At 39.3% G+C, this 13365-nt stretch overlaps 1 protein-coding gene across 2 annotated transcripts; it reads left to right on the top strand.

Moving 5' to 3' along the window:
* The first annotated feature begins 1173 nt into the window (after nt 1-1173).
* On the top strand, nt 1174-10062 carry LOC117537746 (arachidonate 15-lipoxygenase B-like). 2 transcript variants are annotated; one of them, XM_034203078.1, is made up of 15 exons: nt 1174-1215; nt 1454-1604; nt 2025-2223; nt 2364-2451; nt 2701-2823; nt 2948-3048; nt 3217-3383; nt 3539-3682; nt 4444-4647; nt 4753-4839; nt 4921-5090; nt 7015-7136; nt 7255-7355; nt 8934-9104; nt 9320-10062. In XM_034203078.1, the coding sequence occupies exons 2-15, from the start codon at nt 1461-1463 to the stop codon at nt 9497-9499; spliced, it is 2001 nt and encodes a 666-aa protein (XP_034058969.1). In that variant the 5' UTR covers nt 1174-1215; nt 1454-1460; the 3' UTR covers nt 9500-10062. The 2 variants fall into 2 exon arrangements, with proteins under 2 accessions (XP_034058969.1, XP_034058970.1); XM_034203079.1 differs by having other exon boundaries at nt 1185-1215; nt 1436-1604.
* The last annotated feature ends 3303 nt before the right edge of the window (nt 10063-13365 follow it).

The raw sequence follows: 13365 nt of genomic DNA on the forward strand, positions 1-13365 counted from the left end.
TTTTAGCCAGTACAAAATAAACTCACAGCAGCTTTTAAGTCAGAATGTACTTGAACACAGTGAGCTACACGGATATTTTGAATGAGCGAGGAAGCTTGTATTGATCTGGCGTGCTGAATTTTATACACAATCATGTAAGTATTTTTCCTCATTGACTTCCATGTCAATAAATATAAGTACAAGACTGCCTAATGTCTGCACACTATGACAATGCATTTGTTGTTTTTTTGGCGGAAAAAAGTGTCAGCATTCTCATATTATTTTCACATTTCCTGCTTAAAAAAAGCCTGGTCTTTATTGCAAAAAAGGACGTTTTTGTACATGAGTTTTGGTCTTAATATGCGCTGCTCAATATGGGCCTAATAAGGCAGTAGTAACAGAAGAATATTAATTCTCCCATAATAACACTTAATAAATATAATATATTCTTATTTAACAAGACATGAAAATATAGGTGTTAATTAAGTCTAAATAACTCAAAAGTAGGTATTCTATCTAAGAATGTTCCCTATTTTAAAGTGAAGTCTTGTTAATAACCAATAAGCTAGTAATTTGACTCTAATTCACCTGAACAGGTTCCCTATTCTAAAGTTGCCTCCTCTTCACACTTTGTAAATACATTATACAGTACATGAACAAAGTAGGCACACGTTGAAATATCTGTTTTATTAATGAACCACTAAAGAGAGGTTCAGACACATGTTCCAAAACATGTCAAGTTAAAAAGCAGTTAAAACGTATGTATTGAAGTCAATGGGGAGAGAAAAATCATCTTTCGATCCCGTTTGAATTGTGTCACGAATTACACAGATGTTTTTCAATTTAAAAGATCATTTTGCAAGTTAAAAAAAAAAATGGTCGTACAACTGTGAAGTAACACTTTTTTTGTTTGTGTGAAACCGCTCAATGAACTCCATCTCTGGTCTCGCACAACACACGTTACCACCACCAAGACGGCCGTCACGTTGGCACATTTCACCTCTTTCTTTCAGAATGAGGCAAAAAGTATTAAACGAGGAGAAAGTCACTACAAGTCTGGGCATGTTGAGAGCTGTATATACACAAAAGGGGAGTTAGTCGGTTCCGTATGCATTTTCTAGTTCTACTACTTCTTTCTGGACACTCCCACAAACTGTTTGTATAAATAGCAGAATCAGTGGGGATTACCTTTATCGAAAGATCCTTTCTTCAGAGAAACTTCTCGCTCATTAAAAGGTAAGAGAGATGCTTTGTGATTGTTGATCAGTTAAGCAATGACTGGACAGTAACACATTCAGTGGGACATTTTATATTAGTTGTATAATACTTTTTGCTTAAGTCATTTAATTATGATACCAGAATTTGAAGGGTTTCTTTGCACTGAGGTTGATGTAATCACAGTTACTCGTATTAGTACTGAATGGTTATTATAACCATTATGGTCTCTCACAACCAGGATTCTTCTGCTTTTCAGAGTGAAAATGGTGGACTATAAAGTGACAGTATCCACTGCCTGCCTCGATGATGCCGGCACTTCAAGCAGGGTCCACATTAAGCTGAAGGGAAGAGATGGGAAGAGCGAACGCACCTGGCTTGAAGGAGATTCCTCTTTCATCACAGGAGCTGTAAGTCTTAAATATGCCTTTCTATTTTTAAACAAAGGTTTTAACATGGTTCCTCAAACTGAACAATATATAACACACACACTTGTAATCTACAGAAACTCAAATAATATAAACCTTTAATTATCCCTGTAGGGTAATTCAGTTGTTTATTAAGCAAAATGAATAAGATTGAAATATAAGATAGCACTGGTAAGTGTTCACACAAGGAACACTCTGCAGCCTTGACATCTAGTTGCTCTCTGGGAAGAGGAAACAAAGACAGTGAACATATCTTCTGTATTGCACACATTTGATAATTTTCTCAATCCTTATACATTCAGTCATTTTGTGATAACCATTTGGATGTCTAAGCTTATTGGTTATCAAATACACTTTATCTCTTGTATCAATGTTTCCAAACAATTTCTGTCATTACACCAGGTGTCTTCTTTCACTGTTTCCTGCCCTGTCTCCATTGGAGATCTACATGGGATAGAACTAGACAAACAGCCACCAGAAATACAAGATGATTGGTTCCCTGTCAAGGTGGTAGTCCAATCCTCGGAGGGAGTCACCTACAAGTTTCCCATTTTCTGCTCCATCACTACCAGTGATGTACAATACTTCAGAGAAGAAAATGGTTTGTGAAATGTTTATTTGACATCCTGTACAATGTGCACTTTCCAGAAGATATGAAGTTATAACAAGTTATTCACCTGGTCTATAAAGAGTTCAGAGAAAATTCTGTATGTTAAATCTGTTTTTGATTCTTTTTTTAAGCTTTGGTGGTGCAGGGGAGGTGTTTTTTTGCTACTTCTGACAGGATATGGGAATTATTTGACCCGGATTGGCGAGAGAGATACTATCTGTAAGTGCTCAGAGCATATTCACATTTTAATTGTATTTATTCCAAAGATAACATGTATCAAAACCTCCTCCACCTGGGTAAATATATTCATGATATGTAATGACAAATGAATCACAGCGTGACATTGTTGCACCAGGATTTATGATTACAAATAAAATGGCCTACTTGTAGGTGCAGTTTCTTCCTTGTTGAGCATTAGAGTTGTAGTTTTAACAGCACAGCCTCACCACCTTTTTCTTTTTAACACAGCTGGCATTTGGATGGAGAAGGAATGCCCCATTGCATGAAGGCAGAAACGCCTTCTTCTCTGCCCCAGGAGGTCCAGTTCTCCTGGACCAAGACATGGGAGTTTTACTCCAATGTCATCGCTGGGTGAAGCCTTTACAATACAATACAATACAATACAATACAATACAATACAATACAATACAATACAATACCTACCTACCTACCTGTATTGTATTGTATTGTATTGTAATAAATGTTTTTTTCCTAGGCTGATTGAGCTGAACCTGAAGGGACTTGCTGATTCCAAAGAGAACTGGACTGATCTTGATGATATCAGGGGAATATTAAACACCAAGAACCACGTATCAGGTGTACTATCATAGAATCTCAAATTATTAATTGATTTTGTGAACGAAAATGTTAAATCAGGTGGAACCGAGAACAGAACCCCGAGAGACCCCACAAAAGACAGTTTTTAAGATAAAGATTTTATAAAAGAAAATCTTAAACTCAACTAAGTGTAGCTCTTTTGTCCAGGCTATGTCCGGGAACATTGGAAAGATGATGCTTTCTTTGGCTACCAGTACCTAAATGGTGTCAACCCCATGTTGATCCGACGTTGTTCAGCTCTGCCCAAAAACTTTCCTGTCACTGATGAGATGGTCTTCTCCAGAGGTCCGTATACCTTGGTAGAGGAAATGAAGGTGAGTGTCTTGATACTCTCAGTAGTAGAAACTTGTTTTGCCTAATGACATGGTGAATTAAGAATTGTCTGTCACAATTACATGTTCATTTAGTATGTGTAATATATATACTGTGTTGATGTGATTCTAATTGTTACTCATCCTCTCTAAAACAGAAAGGCAACATATTCCTGTGTGACTACAAGCTTCTGGATGGACTGAAACCAAACATCATTGATGGGAAGCAGCAGTACATGACGGCTCCCCTCGTCCTGCTCCACAAAACACCTGATGACAAGCTGAAGCCAGTTGCTATTCAGGTAAGATTTGCACTCAAGTAGCTAACATAAAAGATCTATACATTGATTAACTATCATTGATTCAACTATCATTCAAACTGCAGAAGAAGTCAGCCTATACATTTATTTATTCCTGCTTGAGCCAGAGCCAGGCAGGAATAGTTGAGTCGGATCAACTTTTTTACAAGACACAAAAGCGTATAAAAGACAATGTAACGTGGGACTGCTGCTCTAAAGTGAACCCTTTGGTCTGACATGGGCTTCAATGAAAATGTATATTTCCCCTTAAAGGTTCTATATAAAAGCAGTACATCTATATATATATATATATATATATATATAGCACTTTTCCAGTCTCTGGCCCCAATCAAAGCGCTTTTACTCATGTCAGCATTGATCCATTCACACACTAATTAGGGGAGACTAATTTACACCCCAATTGGCCATTCCATCGGGAACAATTTAGGGATCAGCTTCTTCGAGGACACTATTGAAACCATTGACCCGGCAATTGGTGGACTCCGCTCTTCCTCCTGAGCAACATAGCAAATAGTTGCTATGAAACTACTTTCTATGTAAAGTTATAGGAGTAGTGATTACCTAAGCAGGGATTGAAGTCCCAGTCCGTGGATACAGTCCCTCTGCTTTTACTTCCATATTTAAGCGTTTAACAGATTGACTGAAAAGCAGAGAAAAGTTATAGTAAATAGCAGAAGAAACAAAAATTACAGAAAATGGTTCAATGGATTGAAGAAACCACATCACCCTTCCTTCTCCTGCAGCTGAAGCAGACTCCAGCAGGAGACAACCCCATCTTCCTGCATACTGATTCTGAGTACGACTGGTTGATGGCCAAGGTTTTCGTGAGAAGTGCAGATTTCAACCTGCATCAAATCAATTTTCACCTGCTGCGCACACATCTGCTGGCTGAAGTCTTCACAGTGTCACTGATGCGCAATGTGTTAAGGAAACATCTACTGCATAAGGTACCTGGAATAAGAATACTTGAATTACTGTAGCTGTATTGTTTCAACTTGCTTACTTTGTTAGAATGTAATAGTATTGTTACTAACAGAGTTCCCTCTTTCCAGCTGCTCCTACCTCACACTCGGTACACTCTGCATATCAATGTCCTAGCTCGAACAAACCTCATATCTGAGAACGGAACTTTCTCAAAGGTACGGAAAGACCAACTTTTTTAATATCATGTACAGTGTTTGTCTCTGTAACTATATCCTGAAATATTGACTGTTTCCTAGTTTGTAGCTTCTGGTGGAAAGGCTTTGAAGACCATCCTGAAGCGATCACTGTCCTCATTGACCTACAGCTCCCTCTGCATACCAGAGGACATCACTGAGCGTGACCTGGAGGCTGTGCCCAACTTCTACTACAGGGATGATGGACTCAAGCTCTGGGATATCATCCAAAGGTATCATAGTGTAGGCAGTTTATATTCTGCAATAATAATTATGTGCTAGGGATGCAAATAATGTATATCGTAGTTGCCATGCGATAAAGACTCAGATGATGCTTAGGGTTAGGTTTGTTGGAACCAAACAAACAACTGAATCACATAAAACTAATTATGTCAATGAAGAAAGGATAGATCCGTTGGCACGCACAAAGGCTATGGATCTGTTTTAGTGCAGTTATTGCCCCAGCAAAGAGCACTAGTCCTGCAGTAAAGCAACTTGAAAATACAAATGCAGAATTAGAGTTTATGTTCCATTCCCCATCTGCAGAAGTGTGCTCCATGCTTTGTTTCATGAGGCCTGGCTACAAAGACTTTAAGATTTTATAAAGTGTCAAACGTACACCTATACAACCAATTCTCAAACGTATCTCTTACCTTAGGTGAGGGATAATGTGCATTTTTCAATATTGAAAAATAAAGATATTGAAAAAGCCTCGCTGTACATTATTCCTTAAAAAACTCGGTTCCACAGCGTACCAATGGCTGGAACTGCAACAAAAACAACTTAATTTTAAATGAACGGCAGCACAGATTAATGTTTTCTGTTACTGTCCAAGTCTTTTCACAGTTAATTTTTTTTTAAAGTCCTTAAACAACACCAGAGAAGCCCATACCGTGTTCATGTTAGTTTTTACCTCCTGTCTGTCTTTTTCTATTGACATTTCTGAAGTCTAACGCTCTATCTTTCTATCTTGTTTCTTTGTTTCTTTTTGTTTTGTTTGTCAACCCTCCCTCCCAAATGTAAAGCGTCTTTGGGTTCAAGAAAAGCGCTATAGAAATAAAATGTATTATTATTATTATCTTTCCTTCTCTCGCTTGATCCTTCTCTGCAACGGTCATTATTTAGCTTAGCAGCGGTCTGTTATCGAGTATTAATACCCTCTGATATCTGTAATGACCAATCAGAGTCGAGTTTTCAACTCAGCCGTGTAATAATACATTTTATAAATGTAGTTTGTTTTGAAATCCCTGTAAGGTTGCCAGGTAACCATTGGACTCGAGTAAGGTTTTTGCTCATGGTCACTGTTTAACAACAAATGCATGCAGCATGATACTTCATATAAGACCACACACTTAATTTGCTGGTAGCATAGGCGTCATTTTCGCTGGGGACATGTCCCCTACTCTTTTAGAAAGTATAATTTGTTTAAAAATCTGAATAATAGTGTGCACAAATAAATGTTATAAATGAGAGACCTTGAGAAGGTTTATTTACACAAGAGAACATCTACCATCTTGAGAACCGTTTATCCATTTTCAGTTGGTGGGTGTATTTCTGGGAACACAGTGGTGTGGCTAGCTAGCAACACGTACAATAATTGTCAACCCAGTATGACTATCCAGCGGCGTCCATAGTTACTCACATTACAATGGTCATGGAAACAAAATGGTGGGGCAGGAAAAACTAAAACAAAACTATATAAGTTTAACATATTTATTTGTATCTCTCTCTTGCTGTGTGTGTGTGTGTGTGTGTGTGTGTGTGTGTGTGTGTGTGTGTGTGTGTGTGTGTGTGTGTGTGTGTGTGTGTGTGTGTGTGTGTGTGATTAATATTAATTTGTTACAGTATGAATATGGTGTGCTTATTGAGTAACCCCACTGTAGGCTGAGGCACCAATTTTCATAACAAAGTGACACCCAATGGTGGTATGCATCATGGAAGCCAGGTTAAGCTGGGCTAACTCAGCAAAAAAGCTAAATTGGCATGTCTTAAAAAATGTCAAACTATTCCTCAAAGTTAGGATCCTCTTTGCCAAAATCTTCAAAAGCACAGACCTGATTCTTCTAAAGGGATTGGCAATTCAATTATGTCTACACAGAGTGTCATACTAGTGCAGTGTGTATAATACACCAGCTAGAAATGTGTTTTATATTTCAGGTTTGTGCAGGGAATGCTCAGCTTCCACTACAAGAGTGATGCTGATGTTGAGCGTGACGAAGGACTGCAGAATTGGATTTCAGAAATCTTTGAATATGGATTTCATTCCCGATCATCAACAGGTGGGCTAAAGAAAAGCTAAATGTTTTAGATAACAACTGTGCACAGTTATGTACCATTGTAATATGATTATTTAAAAAAGGCGTCTTAGTAAAGCATTTACTTCCCTCTGGTTCTCAGGGATCCCACAGAGCTTCAACACCGTGGCAGAGTTGGTGAAGTTTGTCACCATGGTGATCTTCACCTGCTCAGGACAGCACTCAGCCGTGAACACTGGACAGGTGAAGCGTCCTACTATACCACAATTATTATGTATTTGTGTGGAATGGGTAAATAAGGTTTTATTAGTATTTTTCTGTCCTGGAGAACGATGGATGAATTCTGTTAAAAAAATGTATATTAGACTTAGAGGATTGTAAGCAAGTCTTTAAAATAAATAGTATTTGAAAGCTATGTTAGCAAGTCAGCGAGGCTTTACATAGGCACAGTTAGGCTCTAAGCCAAAATCAACAAACTATAACATGCTGTTAAACTCACAAGAGCAACTGGATTTAACCCACAATGCAAAAACAATGAGAACAGAAACAGGAGTTGTATTACTTTAAAAAGGTTTTATTGCAAAACGGGCAGGTACTGTGAGTTTGTGGATGTAGTAGCAGAAAGAGCTGACACTAAAAATCCAGGACACGCGGCTGAGGGATATGTAATATACTATATAATATACTATGTAATAAGAGCAGCATTGGCTCAGTCTCTATAGGGACTTGGCCTGGGAACCGAAGGGTCACACGTTCACGTCCCGATCAGACCAAAATAAAATCAGGAGTGTGAACCCAGGAGCCCGTTCACCTCCTGGTAACTGCTCCTTAGCCTCTTCACTCTGCCACCTGTTGGAGTAGAGTGGTTTTAAAACCCACCTCGGCTCCGCGTGTTCGTTTTGTGAATGGATCAGATTAACAGAGGAAGAATTCAAAGCAACCATTGGTAAGGTTATAACAAATATGCTGATTTAATGGCAAAAGACACAATAACACAACTTCACGGAGTAATCCGGATTACCCCGGCCCTGGTTCCTCCCGCTGGACATCTTACTTACTTCGTCTTGGCAGCAGGAGAAAAGAGACCGGACCAAAGACAGCCCAGGCTTACATGCAAACAACAAAACAGGAGGAGCTGTGGTCAGATGCTCCTCATTTTAGGTTATCTCATTGGGGGATGCAAAAAGATGGCGTGTCGTAGCGTATCAGCGCGCGCCAGCCGAGATGATCCGGAAACAGTCTTTTAGTTTGAAGCAAAACAAACACATCTGGCTCGTATTCCTGCAGCTTCCACACACACACATTCTTCAGACTTCCCTCTTGGCTCCCCTCCCCCATAGTCTCCTGTCCTGCAAACCTGCACCCCACAATGCTTGGAGCAATTTTAGTCCTCACATTTATGAAATAATAAAACAGAGAAATCAATATAAAACACAAACACCAGTATAATTGAGCAGTTATTATACAGCCTTATGGCTCCTGTAATGCATACACACATGAATATATAAAAACACACTTCTTGTATATCAGGGGACATTAAGATGAATATACCAAAAATACGCTGTATCAAACTTTCACTTCAAACTTTCAAGTTACTTCAATTTTCCCTCAATTCCTCACACCTCTCCTATCCTGCATGTGGCTCTGTATTCTTCTTCTTTTCTTTCTTAATAGTGAATATATATCTTTAAAAAAACATTGAACGTCAAGGAGGCACTACAGAAAACTCTGTCCTCTCCTCTCCTCATCCTCTCTGGACCATTAATGTCTGCACATGTTTTGTTCTATATGTAATAGCACACAAATATTAATTTGTTGCAGTATGACTATGGTGGCTGGATGCCCAACACTCCAACCACAATGCAACTTCCTCCACCAACCAAAAAGGGGACAACAAGTGAGGAAACACTGCTGCAGACATTGCCTAACAAGGGTCAGACAGCTAACGCAATGTCCACCTTGTGGCTACTCAGCAACTCGGTCTCTGACACCGTAAGTGCCCAAAACTTCCTGTGAAATAAATTACATATCACCTCAAGATGTTCAGATGCTGTATCAAATCAATTAATATTATTAGCATTATATAAGATAGTAATATATATATTATAATATATATATATTATATAGCCAAATGTTGTTTAATGTTTGATATACATTTAAATTTGAGCAGGAACATTTATCGTTGTTTGTATAATTGATTCTATCAGGCACATCTTGTCCACTACCCTGATGCCGACTTTGACGAGACGATCCCCTGCGAGCTGATAAGGGCCTATAAAGGAGAGCTTCAAACATTGAGTGCACGCATCCGTCTGAGAAACATGAGCCTGGAGGTCCCATACACATACATGGATCCAGCGAAGGTAGAAAATAGTGTGGCTATCTGAATATCAGAAGGAATATGTTCCTGAGGTGCTGGCCAAATTCCCCTTCATATTAACCAAAGTAGAAATGGGGAAAAACTGCATGTTATTAAATAATGTTGGTGTGGTGGAAGGAAACAATACTGCGTTTGATCATTGAGTGATGATCTGGGAATTTTTTTAACTGCCTGATTGATCAAACGGAAAATATACAGTTTTAAATCATAATCGATATGTTATTTCTTCTTATTAGCCCATTAATCAATACACAGGGTATCTTAAATCTTAACAAAACAAATAGCTCCTGGAAAAATATTATTTTGCATTACAATTGTAAGACTTAAATAAACTGTGCCTTATTACTTATGGTAATAATGAAAAGATAAATATTTGTAGAGGGAATTTTGTTTTGCCATATTCACTACATGCCGTGTAACGTATCTGTATGTATAAAAAAACTGCTAGTGAGAAGTTTCTTATGATATCCATCTTTCATGGACGAATGGGACAATTCCAACTTGTTTGTTTAAACTTGTATGTGATATGGAAAATGTAATAAACATGGTGTGGGTCATCTGAATATAAAAGTCATGTGGTGGATTTTTGGTTCCCCGAGAGAGGAACTTGGTTGAATTTATTTGATTAATAATGATATTAAATATATTAATTCACTTTTTTTTGTAATGATTATTAATTCCTTCTGATAGTCCTTTTAGTTCCCTTATTGAGCAAATGACCCAACTTCTTTAAGTGACTCTTTATGTATGTCAAAGCTACAGATTCAATAGGATTAAGAAAATGTTATTAATTATTAATTGTATTTAACTATTTCTGGACACAGGTATAGTTATGTTGACATGTTGAAATTACAGGTCCGGCCTTTATTATTAAACACAAATAAAAATCTCTAAAACTTGCTTTAGAGCAGGGGTTCCCAAACTTTTTCAGCATGAGACCCAAAACAGAAATGTTGTGGTCCTAAGGGACCCAAGCTCAAAAAATGTCATGATTTTCCATAATATCTACAGTTATAAACAAAGAATGCAACACACCATGAATTTAAAATGAAAATATTTATTTAATTATAAAAGTGCATCGCAGCAATTAGGTTTCTCACCATAACAACCTTCCCTTTGAGTTTGCCCAGAAAAAATAAGGATCAAAGCAGAAAGACGAAACATGGGAAGTGCAGTCAAGTATATACAGTACAAATCAAATTTAAATTATACAATTATCAAAAGTGCAATATTAAGTTTGTCACTAGCTCAAAAACTATGTACACACCATTTTAAACTATTTTAAATGAGCAAAGAACAAACATGTTGTAAACAGAAAGGGACAAAACACTAACTGTGCAGTCAAGTGTAGTACATCACAGGTGAAACCACATTTAAATGATCAGAAGTGCAACATTAAGTTTGTCACTAGATCAAAAACTATGTACACACACTTTTAAATGAACAGAGCTGTTGTAAATCACTCTGAGAGACAAAGAAACTCCAACACTTGGCAACTGATTCACTTTTTTTTGTGGAGGCTGATTTAGGATGCCCTCAGTGCCCCTCTGTTCCCTTTGAATGCCTGGAAATAACAGAGAAGATATTATCATTAACATTGCTGGGTTATTGGGTGATTTTTAACACCAGCCGGCATAGGCCTACGTATACCCAATGTGGACCTGGCAACCGCATTTATAGCGCATTAGTTACCTGTTAGACGCTTTAATCCAAAGCGATTTATACTGTGGGGAATCCCCACAGAGGGATTTTGACAGGATTGTTGCACAAAAGATCCAAGCACGCACAGAAGAAATCTGAGAGCAGACATTTCGCGAGGAGAAGGTTTCAAGCTGGAACACAGGAAATCTGTAAGCAGCAATATACCTGAGTAAGCGTACAGTTTGAGCAGAAGCAGAGCAAATCTAAGCGCAAGCAGGCACTATTTGAGTGCGAGGACAGGGTTTGAGGGAAAGAAATACATATTCTGAACGTGAAATCAATAAAGTATGCTCTCAAATTTAAATACCACGCTCTTGAATAAAGATAGGGAATAACCCCCATAGCCGGGAGATTAGAGGGAAAGTGACAGGCAGTATGAGAAGGAAAGCGAGAGAAAGTATCAGCCGCACGGACGTGACTGCTGCAGTGTGATGCACATAGGAATACGGGGGTTATTCCCTATATCTTTATTCAAGAGCGTGGTCTTTAAATTTGAGAGCATACTTTGAGAGCATACTTTATTTATGTACGTAGGCCTACGCCGGCTGGTGTTAAAAATCACCCAATAACCCAGCAATGTTAATGATAATATCTTCTCTGTTATTTCCAGGCATTCAAAGGGAACAGAGGGGCACTGAGGGCATCCTAAGTCAGCCTCCACAAAAAAAAGTTAATCAGTTGCCAAGTGTTGGAGTTTCTTTGTCTCTCAGAGTGTTTTACAACAGCTCTGTTCATTTAAAGAGCCTGTGACACGAGTTTCCCCCATCATCCAAACCCATCAATTTGAGTAAATATTGTCCCCTTGAAAACCGTTACTGAACTGATTTTGGATATTTGTACTTTGATAACCATTAATCTGCCCTTCAATGTTGACCATATTCTGGATCTTCTCGGAGATTCTTCAAGTCCCGCCAAATTATGTGTGACGTCATTGCGGGCACAGCGCTCCAGCTGCACAGTCCGGATCCCAGCATCTGCATGTAAACGCCCAATGGCGCACACAGCAGCAAGCTCAGACAGCGATGACAGTTTACTTTTGAACGTGTCTGAGAGCTCATATGAGGCTGAAGGATCGGTTTATGTTGTATCTGTTAGAAGTTTAGGAATTAGGTGCGTCAATATGGGCGATCATACGGTCATGTAGCCAGTGGTGGAATGGGACTAAAAATCATCCCGGGACTCTCGACCGGCCCACTTCGGTACCGCTAGTAAATTGTCAACGGGGGGAGTGGGGGATGTCAGGGGCGGCGGGTGCTGTAGATAGTAAATGTAAATATGTAAATATTTGTGTCACTGCATCCTCGTAAAATATAATGCAATGTCTGTGTTTTTGACATTAGCGCTGCTAGCCACCTGTGCCCTGTACTACGAAGCCAGTTCAACAGACCCTGGATATGTTTGAGTAACAAACAAACTAACAACAACAAACTAACAAACGAGATCTCGCTAAGCGGTCCTACGACGCTGGTTATCAACTCGGTAAATCAAGCCAGGGTTTCTCTCACCAGCTGAGAGCGCGTTCACGTCTAAGACACGAGTGGATCTGACTTTAATTACATTTGACCCGAGTGTTTCGTCAACATAATGTGTTGCTTAAAATAATACTTCTGCATACAATATGCAGGGCCGCCCCTCCCTACAGGCCAATCACGCAGGCTGCATGGGGCCCCGCCTTGTGCAGGGGGCCCCGCCCAGAGGGCCTCAGCTGCTGTGCGCAGTTCTCCGCTCAGTTCTCCGCGAGAGTGAGAGTGAGAGGTGACAAGAGGAGCACGTCTGTAACCCGACACCGTTGCAATGAATCGACATCTGACGAATCACGGCTTTGATACGGCCACTAGTGCAGGTGAAGAGATGTCGGTGAAAAGACAGTTTCAGTCCGGCGCAAAAAACAAAACATGAAGAAACTAGCGCATCACTCGAAGGTGGGTTATTGTATGAGTCAAATGTACAACTTACGAATGTTGTATAAGTCAAATTGGCAATTGCCATCTTAAAACATCAGCTGCAATTCACGACATGAAGAAGGCAGTCTCGGCAGAGCATATAGGCCAGGGGTGGCCAACCCGCGGCTCTCGAGCCGCATGCGGCTCTTTGCCTAGTTTCATGCGGCTCTTCAGTTCATATCGAATTTTATATGTGTGAGTTTGGGGGAGAGACACTGACTCCTGACTA

The sequence above is a fragment of the Gymnodraco acuticeps genome, unplaced genomic scaffold (assembly GCF_902827175.1).
Source record: "Gymnodraco acuticeps unplaced genomic scaffold, fGymAcu1.1, whole genome shotgun sequence".
In the NCBI taxonomy this organism is placed as follows: domain Eukaryota; kingdom Metazoa; phylum Chordata; class Actinopteri; order Perciformes; family Bathydraconidae; genus Gymnodraco; species Gymnodraco acuticeps.